This window comes from Theobroma cacao, chromosome 5 (genome assembly GCF_053813885.1).
Source record: "Theobroma cacao isolate CCN51 chromosome 5, ASM5381388v1, whole genome shotgun sequence".
NCBI classification, from domain to species: Eukaryota; Viridiplantae; Streptophyta; class Magnoliopsida; order Malvales; family Malvaceae; genus Theobroma; species Theobroma cacao.
The window spans coordinates 41,516,263-41,532,521 of NC_142643.1; the positions used below are offsets into that span (position 1 = coordinate 41,516,263).

The 16,259-nt window shown below is 32.2% G+C and overlaps 1 protein-coding gene across 1 annotated transcript; it reads right to left on the reverse strand.

Annotated features, from left to right (window-relative positions):
- Positions 1-7,791: 7,791 nt before the first annotated feature.
- LOC18599684 (non-specific phospholipase C4-like) lies at positions 7,792-11,344 on the reverse strand. The gene is made up of 4 exons (XM_007029749.3): positions 10,647-11,344; positions 8,843-9,252; positions 8,576-8,746; positions 7,792-8,496 (listed from the first exon to the last, which is right to left on the reverse strand). The coding sequence occupies exons 1-4, from the start codon at positions 11,279-11,281 to the stop codon at positions 8,162-8,164; spliced, it is 1,551 nt and encodes a 516-aa protein (XP_007029811.3). The 5' UTR covers positions 11,282-11,344; the 3' UTR covers positions 7,792-8,161.
- Positions 11,345-16,259: the final 4,915 nt, after the last annotated feature.

Sequence of the window (16,259 nt, forward strand, 5' to 3'; positions counted from 1 at the left end):
GTAATAGTGGCAAAGTGGGCAATCAAAAGATGAGATGTAATAAGCACCTAGCATTAGCATTATCTTGTAAGTAATTAGTAATTAATTGAATAGTGTATGGCTTTTAATTTATAAAGCATCACGCTAAGAATCACAAAGTTTCCACGTGCTTTCTTTTTCTCTTTAAATGAATTAATTAATAATTACCTGTAATCAATCATGTCTTATACTAAGTTTAAATTATATAAATTACACGTTATGATAAAGAACAAATTAACAAGCATATGCTCATCGTGTAATTTGGGTTCTGAGTGTAATTTAAAATTGGGAAATGGTGGTCCAATTGTATAATGTAAATGACAAAAGTCAATTATGAGAGTTGAGAACTAACTATTGGTGAACAATCACATAAAAAAATTATTGTTTAATAAAAAAAGCATAAGGACAGCTAGCTTGTGGACTGATTTTTAACTGCACTAGCAATGATTGCATGTAACATAATTAGCATTATTATTTTTTAATACACTTTATAAATTTATCTCTTTTTCTTTTCAATATGACATGTTTTGAAAATGCAAATTAAATTTTGGGAATTGGCTAGTATAATTTTTTTTTTTTGAGAAAGGATAATTTCATTTCTTCATAAAATATCAAAATATTACAATATGAGAAAAGCAATTTAAACTACCAAGACCTCTCACATTATAAAGAACTTATGACTTAAATATGAACCTCGTTAAAAACCTTTTCCTAAGAAAACCTAAGGGGACAAAACCCATAAGAAGGAAAAAAGAGTACCCATTAAACATGCCAAACTGATGTCCATAATTATTTTCATATTTTGTCAATATCACTCCTAATTGTAGTTTGAATTGACAAAGGAAGAGTGGATATTTCCCTCCAGACAATTTGATCCACACCCAGCTCTTTAACTGTCTTTGCAATCTCGTGAGCGACCAAAATAGTCGTCCTCCTGCAATGCTTCATCATTGAACAATTGATTTGACTTAATATTGAGCAACAATCTTCTAAAATATGTCCCATCTCACCATTACACTGTTTACCCTTAATCCAATTGACCACTTGCACACAATCTCTGAAACCTGTACATGTTCATGCTGGCATATCACAAGTGCCCAAAACAAAGCTTTAAGCTCGGCTATCGTTGCATTAGAGTAATGGGCTATCTCCGATCCTCCTGCAAGTAAGAATTCCCCGTTATGATCTCTCACAATGAACCCTGCCCCTATTTGTTTAACTCCATTTTCAACAAAAATGGAGGCATCACAATTCATTTTGATGTGGACTGGAAGCCACCAGTTAATCTCATGTGATGGAACCAAATTTGAGATAGCTACAGTAGACCTATACTGCAGACACATATCATAGCCCAACTCCTCACATTCATTCAGTTCCTTCCTTTCATGCTTAAACACAAAACACAAATAATCTCCTCTACAGCATCTTTGTCAAGTCGTTGTAACAACATTTTTAACCATTCCCCTATCGAAGAGAATTGTTGTAGAACGTCTCTAAAACCCCATTTGGAATACAGCCAAGCAGCTCTAGCAAACAAACATTCGCAAAAAATATGGAAATCAGTTTCTAAATCTGCTCTACAAAATGGACAATCAGGCTCAATATTAATTCTGCTCCGGATCAAAGCCTTTTTAGTATGGAGGTAGCCAGTCAACGCCTTCCATATAAATAAAATTATTTTTCTTGGTAATTTGAGTGACCATAATTTTCTCTAAATCAAAACGTCATTATAAGATGAACTCGATACATAAGTATCTCCTACCCTAAAGCAAAGTAATCGATATCGCAAGCGTACCTTATGTTCATCATCATTACTATTATTCCATACCAATCGATCCACTGGTCTTCTTATACTTATAAGGCAATGATAAAATGAGGTCTTTTCATATGGAGGAAAGCATTCACTTATTTTCACCTCATCCCATAACATTTGCTCATCCAAAACAAAATCACATACCCTTGTTGAGTCTGTCACCATATCATTATATACAACCAATAACCTAGAGGTCTCATAAGGTATCCAATTGTTCCTTTTAACCAAAATCTTCCTCCCATCACCAACTTTCCATTGAGATCCTTTGTAAATAAGCTCTGGACATTATCGTAAGCTGCTCCACAAATAACTCGGATTTGATCCTAATGGGGCTTCCATGAAAGACGATCTAGGAAAATAACGAGCTTTCAGAACCTTAAAAGCAAGAGTAGGCTTCTCCATTTGCAAACACCATCCCTGTTTAGCTATCATGGCTATATTAAATTTTCGAGTGTCCATAAAACCCAACCCTCCATAATGTTTTGAAGCGCACATAACTCGCCAGCTCTTCCAATGAATCTTCATATTCCTCTCATTTCCTCCCCACCAAAACTTTGCAGTAGCAAAATCGATTTCTTAACATAATCCATCTGGTAGCTTAAAGCAACTCATAATATAAGTAGGAATTGCTTGTGCCATTGCCTTGATCAGCACCTCTCTACTAGCTATTGAAAGTAACTTGTTCTTCCAATTGGAGATTCGTTTCATAACTCTCTCCTTAACATAATTGAAAATTTATTTTTTCGAGCCTCCACAAATCAAAGGCATTCCAAGATTCTTTCCTCCCCAATGATCTCGCTGCACCCCTAAAATTTGATACACAGTATCATATCAAAGGGAACTTGTATTTCTGCTAAAATACACAGCAGCCTTCTCAAAATTTATTTTTTACCCCGACGAAAGATCATACCACCAAAATAAATTTCTAAGACTTATAACTTTTTGAAATCTTGCCCATCCGAAGATCATACTATCATCAGCAAAAAGCAAGTGAGTAATATTTGGGCCACCCCTATTCAACTGCAAACTAGAAATATTTTTGTTCGCTTTCGCTAAATAAGCAAGCAGACTTCTCAAAATTTATTTTCAACTCCGAAGCAAGCTCATACCACTAAAATAAATTTTCAAGACTCATAAGCTCCTGAAATCTTGCCCTTTTGAAGATCATACTGTCATTAGCAAAAAACAAATGAGTAATATTTGTGCCACCACCTGCAAACCAAAAATATTTTTGCTCGCTTTCGCCTCTATCAATAAACAGGATAGAGCCTTAGTGACAATAAAAAAAAATAAACAGGGACATTGGATCATCCTGTCTCAAACCTCTAGATGTAACTATTCTTTCCCCAAGCACCCCATTACTCAGATTAGAATAAGTAACAGTTGAAACACACCTCATAACCATGTCTATGAATCTCTCGACAAACCCCAATTTTCGTAACATACCTTGTACAAAAGACCATTGAACTCGATCATATGCTTTGCTCATATCTAACTTGAGGGCAAAGTCACCCACCTATCCCTGTCTCTTATTGCGTAAAAATTGTATTATCTCATGCGCCACTATCATGTTATCAGTGATCAATTTACCAGGAACAAAAGTACTTTAATTTTCTGCTATGATAACAAGCAATATAGACTTCAACCTATTTGTTAACACCTTAAAGGCTATTTTGTACGATACGTTGCATAATTTGATGGTGCTAATATAATTGTGTAACACTTAATTTATAAGCCTTATTATCGAATTGAAAAAATGTGAAAATTATTACATCATGAATTTTTTTTATTACACCATGAAATTAACCTGACAATTGTTTAACACACATCTTTTATAACACTGATATATATATATATAATTTAATAATATATGATTTGCTTTGAAAATAGGCAGGGGAGGGGGAAGGAAATGGATGGAGGTACTATCTTTCTTGTTTAGAGATCTGTATCATCCTTTAAATTATCGATTTTGCATACTTTTCAAATAAAAAAATTATTTTGCATGTTCTTAAATGGTCAAATCATGAATTTAATCTCTATATTCTATCACAATATTAGATTTAATCCTTTCTTTATTATTTGTATAAATAGGTCTTTATATCTTCAAAATTTGTTAATGTTAGTTCAATCATTAACACCATTAAACTTCTTTCAATGAAAATTAGTGATGTAACATTGGTCATATTGACGTGGCATTAATCGAAGCTAACTTGACATTGACCAATGTTGACATGAGATTAACCAATGCATACATGCAATTCTTTGGGATTTTAATGGTTAAATTTTGAATTGTAATCCCTGTATTCTACCAAAATATTAGACTTAGTCCCTATAATATATACCAAATTATTATATGTAGTCCTTTTACTATAATTCGTATAAATTAAGTTTTTATACTTTCAAAATTTATTAAATCAATCCAATTGTTAACACTGTTGAGTTTTTCTATTAAAATTGTTAACCTAGCATCCATCAATACTGACATGATATTGATTAGTGTTGATGTGTAATTTCTAAACATTAATAGGACCACAAACAATAGTAGCCAAATAAAAATCTAAAAAAGTTATCAACAATTTCTTGGACTAACTTGTGCAAATCTCTTCTAGATATCAATTTGTTTTAGTGTCTTTCAATTCTTTCGCTACATCACACAATTTTTTATTCTCTTTTACCTTTTCTAGATTCTCCCTCAATCATAATTACTATTTTTTAATTTTTCTTCATATTCTCGCTCTCTCTCGATTAATTCTCTTTTCTTCTTTTTCTTTTTTTTTATATTTGAAGTTCCCACAGGGCCCAGCTACCCTGTTAAAATTTTATTGATAAAAATAAAGGTACAAAATGGAGGGAGATATAAACCGTACCACCAAAATTACATGAAAAACATGATAAAAAAGGATAAAACTCACCTACTAAAGATATTACTTCCCAAGCATAATGATAGAATGCAACTGGAAAGTAATATTACTTCAATACAGGATTCTATGAAAAAGAAAGAACTGTAAATTAGGAGTACTACTCTTTTATATTTATTTAAAACGAATATAAAGTAAATTTAATTTGTCTAATCTAAGATTCCTCAGAGCTCACCTTGTGCCTGGAAAAATACTTGAAGATTCTGGTGTGTATACCCATGATTAGAGAGATAGTTTGTAGCCTGGCTCCCTTCTCTATGAATGTGCGAGATGCGAAAAGATACGACACTCAAACATTTTCTGATGGATTCCAGCGAATTTGGGAGGAACCTTTACGCCCTTCTTGGATCATTTGTACAACCACCTTAGCATCCATTTCTATCCATACTCAGAGACATATTGTACTCAATGCATAGGAGCAAACCACAATGTAATGCCATTAATTCTGATTCTCTCTCTACATTACACAACATTTAGTTCTCTCATATTCCCATAGCAATCGGGGTTATGAAAAGCTTGATGCAATTTTGACTAAATATGTATCAATTCTTACATCTTGGTGAAGTTTCTAATAAGTTTATTTAATTGTTAACCTTTTATTTTAAACCCTTATTTCTTGCTTTGTTTGATTAATGTTAATTAATTTGGAGTTCAATTTGTAGTAGTTAGTTGCAACGTAGCCACCTAAAATCAAATCACATTTTTAAATTTTTAAAATTCTTAAAAATTTCATTTAAGCTTGATCAATGTCGTGCCAGCATGGTAAACACTACACCAACAACTTTAATGGACGAAGTTTAATAGTATTAACAATTGGATTGACATTAACAAATTTTGAAAATATACTCTTTTTTAACGAATTATAATATAGGGACTAAATCTAACATTTTAATTATAAAAATTAAATTCAACATTTTGATAGAGTATAGAAATTAAGTTAACATTTTGATAGACTACAAGGATTAAATTTAGAATTTGAATATTAAAATCTTTAGAAATTCTATGTCAGCACCGGTTAATGCCATATCAATAATTTTAACAAAAGGAGCTTCTTGGTATTAACGATTAAATTGACACTAACAAATTTTGAAAGTACAGAGGTTCAATTTATATGAATTATAATAGAGGCACTAAATTAACATTTGATAGAGTGTAGGTAGTAATTTCATAAATTGACCTTCTCAAATTGAAAAGATTTGGAGGAAGCATATGAATCTCTTATATACAGGATAATTAATCATAAATATGGAATATATTTTTGCATATGGATAAATAGAGGAGGGATTAAGTACCTATATCGGTGTAAAATTAATTAGTTTTTTACTTTTCTATAAGTTAAGGTACAATTATATTTCAACAAACTAATCATTGGATTTAACAAGTTACTCTTTCTCGTTGTACATGAAAAATATTTAATATTTTATTATATCGGTTGAGAAAACTGTCTTTTTTAATATATATTAATATTTAAAATTTTATTCTTATTAAATAAATAATTAAATATTTTTTGTTAACTTGAAATTTGGTTTGCATAATTTACATGAATAGAGTATGAAATTCAACGGTAAGATTAACTATAAATATAATTAAAATATATTTAATTATGCTGAACCGGATTAATGGAAAAATGAATGCCACAAGTGACTACAAGCAGAAATTTATGAACTTAATTTTTTGTGGGTGGTCCATAAAGACTGAAGAGGTGAAAGAATTTGAATATAATGATTTGAAACTTAATTTAAGTTATTCATAAGATTTGGTATTAGATTCTTTTGTATCTTAATTTTGTTTTTTGAGAGGCTTGCATCTCAATTTTATGATCTACCATATCAATAGATTATATACTGAATTGGGTTTTTAAGGATGATATTTTTGCTTGGCCTATTATAAAATTACGTAATTTCTGAAGAGTGGATATTAATATTGAATTAAACAAATCAATCAAATCATCACCATTATTTAATTCATAACCTTGGATTCCATAGAAAGAAAAAACCAAAATTTTTTCTTTGCCACGACGTCCATGTCCCTAATGCAACGGCAAGAGTGATGCATTGTTTTTCAATTATCACAGCTCAGACAGGAAAAATATATATATATATCCTGTGAGCAAAACATTTGGATCTTGACTTTGCCAATACAGCAATCACTAATGCAGATTGGCTGGAAATGGTCACATCTCCATTGCCCCATAAGGCACATCAAGACTGCAAATTCTTTACCAGCAACAGCCTGGATCACTTCTAGACGTACAAGAATTACTTAACATATCTTCCTCACAAGCTCCCGGTTTCGATCCAGGAAGAAATTAATAAAAAATATAGGAACCTGGTTTCAACTTTCAATCCTGGTGTCAACAGTTTGAAGTAAAAGCCTCCATGGGAATCATATCTAGTAATGAAAAGGATCATTCCACTAGGGCTTTGAAAACCCTTTTTATTTTTTGGATAGTGGGTGCTTTGAAATTTTAAAGTATTTGTTAAACCATGTTGTCCAAGCATGTAGCTTGCAATGGATGCCAATGGGAATATAATTTTCAGAAGCAAAGGCAATTGTATGGAATGGAAGTTAAGCTTGCAAAGCAACCAATCAGAAGAAGAATTATGAGATAAATCATTATGCATGTCAACTGTTTTTCTGTTTCCCCTACAACACAGTTGTCGTTCCTCCAAGAATAAGATACAAGCTGAATCTCCTCTCCTTTCTTGGTCTTGCTCGATGCTACAATTTGTTTATCGTTTTCCTTGTAAACTTTCTTATACTATGCGTGTAAGCTGCGTTTTAAGGGTTTAATTAGGATTAGCAAACAGAACAGTAAATAACAAAGAAGGTCAGATTTGCATTATGATAGAACAAAAAGAATAAACTTAAGTGTGCTTAGCTTATAACATATATATATATATATATATATATATTAAATTGGATTAAGTGATTAACGTTAACATAAAGAACCAATACCACTGCATATTGACGTAGGCATAAAGCAATTGTTGTTCCAAGACAAAGTGGTTGAAATCTGGGTTTTGAATTCTCATGCCAGTATTAAAAGATTGAGGTGGTCGTTTCTTTTTGCCTACCTACTCCATTAATTAAGGTAATTAAAATAATCTTTTCCATAACAATTGAGCCCAATACCAGTTACCATTTGATAATGATTTGATTTACAAACTAATCATTTCAATGGTGATGCAATTTGTGGTGAAACATTACTCATATGCAAATTACACATTATGCTAACTGCACAGTATATCTTGAATGTACAAACAGGATACTTACACTATTGAATCAAACAAATCAAACAAATTGTCATCATCTTATCCTAATCAGCTAGAGTGCCCTGAAATGTGATATTGCCCCTAATGCCCAAGACCAAAGAAAGATTTCCTCCTTGAAATTAAGAGATGCAGAGTTTTCAATTATCCCAGATAAGGCAGGAAAACATCTTGCGAACCACAGATTTGGAGTTTGACCTTTGAGGCAGTTCTCCTAAGTCAACAATCTCAGATTCATCTATTCCCCTTTCCTTTGCTTTTTGGCATTCATGGCAGAACTTCTTGTAGGCACCATCCACATACTTAACAGCCTCTGCCACTGTCATGTTCTCCACAAGCTTGTGTGGATAAATTTTCTTTTTATGGTCTCCGCTCAATACTGCTGCCATTTGTACTAATTCTTGTTGAAATTCACTTAGCTTCGCCGTCTCTTTAGCCGCAGCATCTCTCATTTTCACCGGTTCAGGTAATGTAACTGCAATATATATACCAGTTTCAGGTTATCAATCCATGAATTCCTTTAAATCTTGGGGATCGAGGCCTTGTTTGTTTACCTGGACAATCTGTTCTTGGGTTCTCTCTATTTATAACACATTCAAAAGTGCCAGCCCATGCGTCACGCTTTGTTAGGAACTCTTTTAGATTGAAAATCGTTTTGACAGTTGCTGGAATTGATGAATGCTCAAATTCTGAAGTAGGGTATGGCCCTGAAGGCCCATGTATCACTGCGAATTTCACTAGCAACAGTTAGTGGATGGCATCCAGAAGTTACAGGTTAAACAACAACACTAATTCACCTTATCCTAAAGACTAGACTTCACCTGTTCCTGGTTCAATCCAGGGAGAAATAAAAAATGTAGGAACTCTAACACCAAGCCTGTCAAACTTGAAGTAATATGGTTCAGGACCAATTATATCATCAGGGCTAGGGACACCAATCGTAGGAGTTGGAACATGATCATAAAATCCACCATGTTCATCATATGCAATTACTAACAACATTTCATTCCACTGGGGGCTAGCTCTTAGTGCCTCATAAACTTCCTTTACAAATTTTTGGCCTTCAGAGACATCGTGGGATGGATGATCATCGTTTGCAGGCACCGATAGCAGGTCGAAATATCTTTGTTCTACAACAACATAGTTTGGTAGCTTCCCTTCTTCACAATGCTCCTTGAAGTGTAGATCAAATTGATGAAAGTTTTTCAAGTACTTCAATTTCCTAAGGTTTCTGTCAACATAGATTTATTCTACTAGAGTTCAGAAAAGCAGGGGAGTTTCCTACATCTTTAATGTCCTAATCAAAGATAAAAGCAGAAATCATTGAAACTTGATCTAAAGAAAGAAGTAGATTGCCAATTTTTTGTATCATTATGCTAATAATTATAAGAATTTATGAATCAAATCATAAAATTCATTTTAAACTGTCAAATTCATGTGCCTATAATTTGGGATAGGCAGAGGAATAGTAAAGAAAAAAATGAAAAATCAAGACTTCCAAAATTTTGAGATCTGTCAGCTGTTAGGTGAGCATTTCTTTTCATTGTATTTGAAAAGCAATTAGTATATTTTGCCTTCACGAGACGCTAACTATGTTGACTATAAAGAAGCCTTAATAACACCTAACTTGGTGGCTCGAAAATACCTCAAAAGCAAATTAAGGGCCTTTTTAATCACCCCTTCTCTTCTTCTCTTCTTCCCTTTTGCCTTTTGTTTTCATTTTTCAAATGTTAGCCTACGTAAAAGTTGCTAAATTGAGAAGGTTGGATTAAGTTAGAGTCATTTCTAGTTTATGTAATTTTGAAGTCATGTTTAAGTTATTTCGAATTCATATAGTTTTATAGCGTAAAATGTTATCTAGATTTGAGTCGTTTCTGATTATTTCAAATTTAAATTGTTACCTTAAAATCATAATATTCCACATGTTAATTCTTCTTAAAATGTCATTAAAAACTTAAATATTGCACTCAGACAAAAAAATTTTCTCTTATTAAATTTTTAATTGTACAACATATATATATATATATATATGTATGTATAACACAACTTATTTTTTCGACATACAACATAAATTAAATATAGAAAATTTAGTATTTAAAACTTTATTTTTCAATTTATCCAATAAAACTTGAGCATTACATCATTCAAATTTCCAACTTTAATTTTAAGACTAGGGTTAATAATCACAAATGTCAATTTGAATAGATTCATGTGGTCTATTCCAATTTAAGGAAATGATCATTTTTCTTCAAATTGCTTATTTCTTTCTTCATCTATTTAATTTTTCTTTACAAAGCATCAACCTTTAATCAAGACTGTAATTTTAATCTTCAACAACACACTTAATAATCCTTAATAAAAATGAGGGAGGTAGCTAATTAAGATTAATAGAGTAGGAGTGTAGCCTAGGCCTAACCACTGCAACGGTCCATCCCCTTTATGGGGTGACCCCACGGCCGAAGATTTCAATACCATGGCCTAATTTGTACCTAAAAGGGTTATGAAGTGAGGGCTTCTTTTTAGCTAAAGGAATTTTAATGAAACATGCACACCATGTTAGTTAACAAGCAAACCATTTAAAGCAAGAGAATAACAATGTGGAAAATTTGTTACCTACTTAATTACCTGAAGAACAAGGTAGATGGAGGGTATTGATAGTATATCCCAAAGCTCAAGCCACTTTCTTCCAATGACTCAAATATTGTCTTTTGAGGAAACCCTTGGATCAGCTTCATTGTGTCATTGCTTGTAGACCCATGTGATGTAGCCGAGTGCACGAACATCCGGTTAGGCTGCGTTGAAGCGGGGACCGAGGCAAACCACCGGTCACATATGGCAAAGTTCAATGCCAGCTCTTTGTAAACCGGCATTGCCTCAGGTCTAAACCCTTTCATCACTGCCTCTGCCATCCCCTTTTCGGTTCTTTCTGCGTTCTGAGCAAAGCCATTCATTGTTGGCTCATGGGGTGGATTAGGGTCGTGATCAGAGCTCCAAGGCTTGCCAAATACTTGCTCGTAAATCGCTTGGATGGAGTGGCCAGGGTCAGGGTCAACGTACTCGGCATTGTCTTTGAAGAAGATCCTGGATGAGTTCGAGTCTGATGTGGAAATGGGGTTGGATTCGGACCCGGTTACGCCATTGATTTCAGGGTTGAGAGACTTGAACCAGCCTAGCATGTGGTCGAATGAGCGGTTTTCTTGGATCAAAATGACTATGGTTTTGATGGGATATGAAGAGGAACTGCTGCTTTCTGGAACCATTGTTTAATTGTTGTATGGTGATGTCTGCAGCAATGTTCTTGTGGGTTGAAATGGGTTAGGTTGTGAAACATATATATATCTATATATGTGTGTGTATTTATATATAGATAAATAGTAAATAAAAAAAAGAGAAGAAGAAGAAAAGACAAGCTCAAAATTTCCATGTTTAATGGAAGTAGATTAGCTAGAGGCATATGCTCTTTGGTTTTAGAAACCGACAAGAATATTATTCCTCATGAAGTCTTAGAAAACGTGAAATTTGGGTTAATCTACCTTATCTGGCACATAACATAACTAGCAAGTGAAAGAATTTTATTCCCTTACGAAAGATATTGAGGATGCTGGATTTCCGAGAATATACTTTATATCCATGCGCAAGAAGAGGCAAACTTCACTTAAATTGAAATCAGTGCTATAAGCTCTAATAAAATTCTTCTTTACTACTAAGGGTATGTTTGGCCGGGAACAATGGAATACTAATTTTCCTTTTATTTTTAAGCCTTTTTTTAAAGATGATGTTTGCTTCATGGAATGGAATGGTCATTTTGAAAAATACCATTCCTTGAGAAATTTGAATAGCTGTTTCCGAATTCTCCTTTGGTAATGGCTTACCATTTCAAGTGTGAAGGAATAGATAAATATTTTTTTAAAATTAATTAGACCATATTTCTTATGCCAATTTGTTATTTTTATAAACCCATTTATTTTCCCTATTGAAAAACCTATTTAAATTATGATAATCAAATTAAATGTTTTTGAGGCTAAATATATATATTTATATATATATGGTGAGCAAATGAGAAAGAAAATGGGAAATTACTTTCTTTTTACTAGTTTTTGAATCTTATAAGTTATTTTTTTTATTTTTAAAAGATTTTTATAAGTTATTTAAGTTAAGACATTAAAAGAAAGTAAGCTAAATACCTAAATAAACCCTTAAAGTATACAAAAAAAGTTAATTAAGTTCTTATCTTTTTGTTGCGTTCAATTAAGTTCTTAAAGTTTTATTTTGTGTCAAATAAACCTCTCACACTAACTATTAATTAACTTTCTTTAGTAAACAATATAATTATCAATTTAATATTGCACCATCTATCATTTAATATCATCGTTATCACGTGGCACATGGCGTAATATTAAATATTACTTAATAAGATTTAATTTTTTTTTATTTAGACACATATCTTAAAATGACTGACTTAAAGATTTAAAAAAAAAAACAAACTAATTGCTAATCAAACTATTCGGTTCCTTCCCAAATTAATTTACGGTCCAAAACAATTAAATCAAACAATTAGTTTTGTCTCTCTGGAGGAGCAGCATATACTTTATGAGCTTATTCTTCAAGATGGTGATTGGCACATCTTGGGTGATCCACGCACCTGGTTTCTCTTCATTCTCGGAATCAAACCATTCAAAAGATTCAGATTTCATTGCTTCAAAGAGAGACAAGAGTTCAAAAGGTGAAGATAAAAGCGGATGTGAGCAGTAAGAGTAGCCTCTAAGTCCCTAGATTGTCGCGCGTCCTTCTTTGTTAAAGTTCATATGACTAAAGTCACATCTTTGCGACCATTGTTCTTTGCTATAACTGTCGTTGCTAAGCTTGGTGGATAGAGGGAGACATCGGAACTGATATAGAATTTCAGTACAGCTCAACTCAACCTGAAAGAAGGCATCAAAAACAAAGAAGATAAATTTTCTTCCTAAAGTTTCACGAATTCATAGGCATAATCGTAGTAAGATATTACTCATCATTGTTACCAGTGCATCAAAGACTTGTAGAAGGCTTGCATCTACAGAATTTGTCAATCTTTCTGTTCTGGTTTCCATACAGTGTATGGGAAGTTTTTAAAATATTTACTTGTGGATTTTTTGAATGTTAAATTAATTTGAGAAAAAATCAAATTATTTGATTAGCAATAAGGTTTTTTTTTTTTGTTTTAAATCTCTAAATCAATTATTTTAAAGCATGTGATTGAGGAAAAAATCAAATAATATTATTAAATAACATTTATAGTATCACGTGACAATGATGTCATCAAAATAACACGTCAACATTTCACATAGAAGATGACGTGGTATTAAATTGATAATTCTACTGTTGATTACAATTAGTGAAAATAATTTATTTGATTTAATTGAACGTAATTTTTAATATAATTTAAGGGTTTATTTCGAAAATTTAACAAAAAAAGTATTATATTTTAATTCGTTGAGCGTATTATTAAAAATATTTAAAAAGAAATCTGATTTGAAGCAAGCAACACAAAATCATGTTGCTTGTATATCCTTGCTTGCAGGCACTCCAACAATGCTGATGCAATTTTATAGTTAAATCTATGAATGGGGAACCATTAATTAGAGAAACTCAGAATGTACGCAACCATAGATACCAACTACATCAATTACTTTGTGTGTACACCTCAAGAAACCATACCAATTATTTTTCTTTCTTTAATTGGTTTGGTCACGTGTACGAAAGACCTGCATCACATGGAATTTGAGGAACTAAATTTGCCTTTACTTGTTAAACTCTTTCACAACGAGACCGACAGAAATATCATGAAAAAGTTTTGACGTCCAGTTATACAAGTTCTAAGTTTTTCAACTCCAAAAATAGATTTGGCAACACGTGTATATGCACGCTCCTTATTGTTTAAGGTCTTAATTCCACAACATAGATGGTACTTTTAAGAATATTTAAAATTTTAAATCGTTTTTCAAGAAGATACTTCAACGATCAAAATTTAATATTCCAATCTTTTAAATAAAAAATTAGATGGGATATGTAGCCTAAATATCATATTCTATTATCACTTCTATTCCTAGAAAGAAAGAAAAAAATGGAAAACAAAACAAAAAACCAAGACTTGTCATATAGGGATCTCATGCATTGTCCCTTTATAAAAACTAGGTATACAGTACACATCCGGATACATTGCACATCTTACTCGATGTGGCAAGTTTTAAGCATACAAATAATTAGGCATATCCATATATATATATATATATATATAACACCATAGTTTTGTGTGTTCCAAATATAGAAAGGTAGGTAAATAAATGCAACGTGCCTTAAATTAAATCATGTTTGAAATGAATGTTGAGAAATTGAATCAAGTGATTTGCAATAGTCACTCCCATCTGGGATACATTTGAATTTCTATTTGACATAGAGAAAAATCTGAATTTTGTATCTTACAACTATAATTAGGAACACTTAGACTCGAACCTAGGATTTCCAAACCCACGACACCATTACAGATGGATAAATAGCTACATGATCACCTTGATAAAACAGCTAATGTTGGACGTTTGGTAGCTTTTCATCAAACATTCAACGACGAAGATCTTTTCTGAAGCTCAATAAGGCGCTGCTGCGGCATCAATTATGGTCACAAGTCCGCAGATGGGTTTAAGTTGAAAAGGAGCATGCAAGGTTGTTTAGGTAAAATAATGGGCCAGAAATTGTCACCACCAGGCTTAATGAAAGCCGTGCAACAAGCACGTCCAACATCATCAAACTTGTTTTCGGAAATGGGCTTCTCAGTTGCCTCAATGCTACCTTCCACACTTGACAAAGATGGAAAGCACTCAGCAACATCTGTTGTTGCCTCCGCCAACCCCAGTTGAGCAATCAAAGCCACAATGGTGCATGTGGCTACCAACAAAAATTTGAAGGATTCGGATGCCATCGCCATGGGGATAAAGGAAAAGAAAGTCTAACATGCTTTTATACTAATATTTACGTGAATTTCATTTTTTTAATTTGCTGGTGAAATGTGATCCAAGAAGTAAGTGGATCTTTTTTTTTTTTTTTGAAATGTAGTGATTTATAACATGATTAAAATCTATACATCAACACCAGGGTGGTACAAGAGGTGAGTGGATTTATAGTGCAATAAACACAATTAGTGACAAAAATACAATTTTTCAAAATATTAATTTTGATAAACATTAGTGACAAAAACATAATTTCTCAAAATTTGGTGGTCCAAACAAAAAATTTTAAAAAAGTTAAATGATCAACTGATATTGTACAAACTCTTTTTTGTTCGAATCTGGTAATTTATGCCATTAAAAGTCTCTCACCGTTTAAGCTAGGGATTTGTACTAGCATGCTAATTATTGAGGAGGCTAATAAATTTGTTTTTCAAAAAAAAAAATAATTAGATTCCCGATGATGTAGATTTCTTAATTATATGGAAGATATTTTTCCTTTTGGACCAATTATTATATTAGTTTTCATTGTTTCACAAGAAATTGGACACGTAAGGGGAAGGTCTATAGGTAAAAGGATTGATGAGGTTTAATGAGATAGGTAGTTGTTTCAATAACAATTGAATTTGGGGAATTAGGTTTCTTATATCATTGTAAATTATAGCCTTTAAAAAATACTCAAATTTAAAATGATGGGTGCAAGTTTTTTTCTTAAATTATTGTAAATTACAATCTTTAAAAAATATTTAGACAAAAAAGGGATTTTTTTTTCTTGAAATTCTTTTTATCCATCCGAACTCCCAAGGCCCAAAAGGATTTTCTCTTATTCAAAAGTCCAAAATTACTTGTCTTTTCCAAAACCCAAACTCCATTAAACCTAACACAAATTCAAGATATCCAGATCTCCACTACTTCATTTTAAAATGATTATATAAATTTTAATAGCCTTAAATTAAGTAAGAAGATAAATAAAAATTAATTAAAATCCTTTTATATATCAATTCCGATCCCAACACAAAATTCATCAATTAAATGGTCACAAGTCACAACCAATGGCAGCTTCCTTTATCAAGAAGGAAACAAGATGCCCTCTACAACACCCTTACAAACCTTAAATTCTAATATATATTCCATGTTGAAAACAAATTCATGAAAAATAAATTTTGAATATAGAAATTGGGGGAATTTTTCTATTAGAAAATGACTTTTGTCTTAAAGTGATGGTGAGGCAACAAGTAAGCCACTTATTGTAATTAAA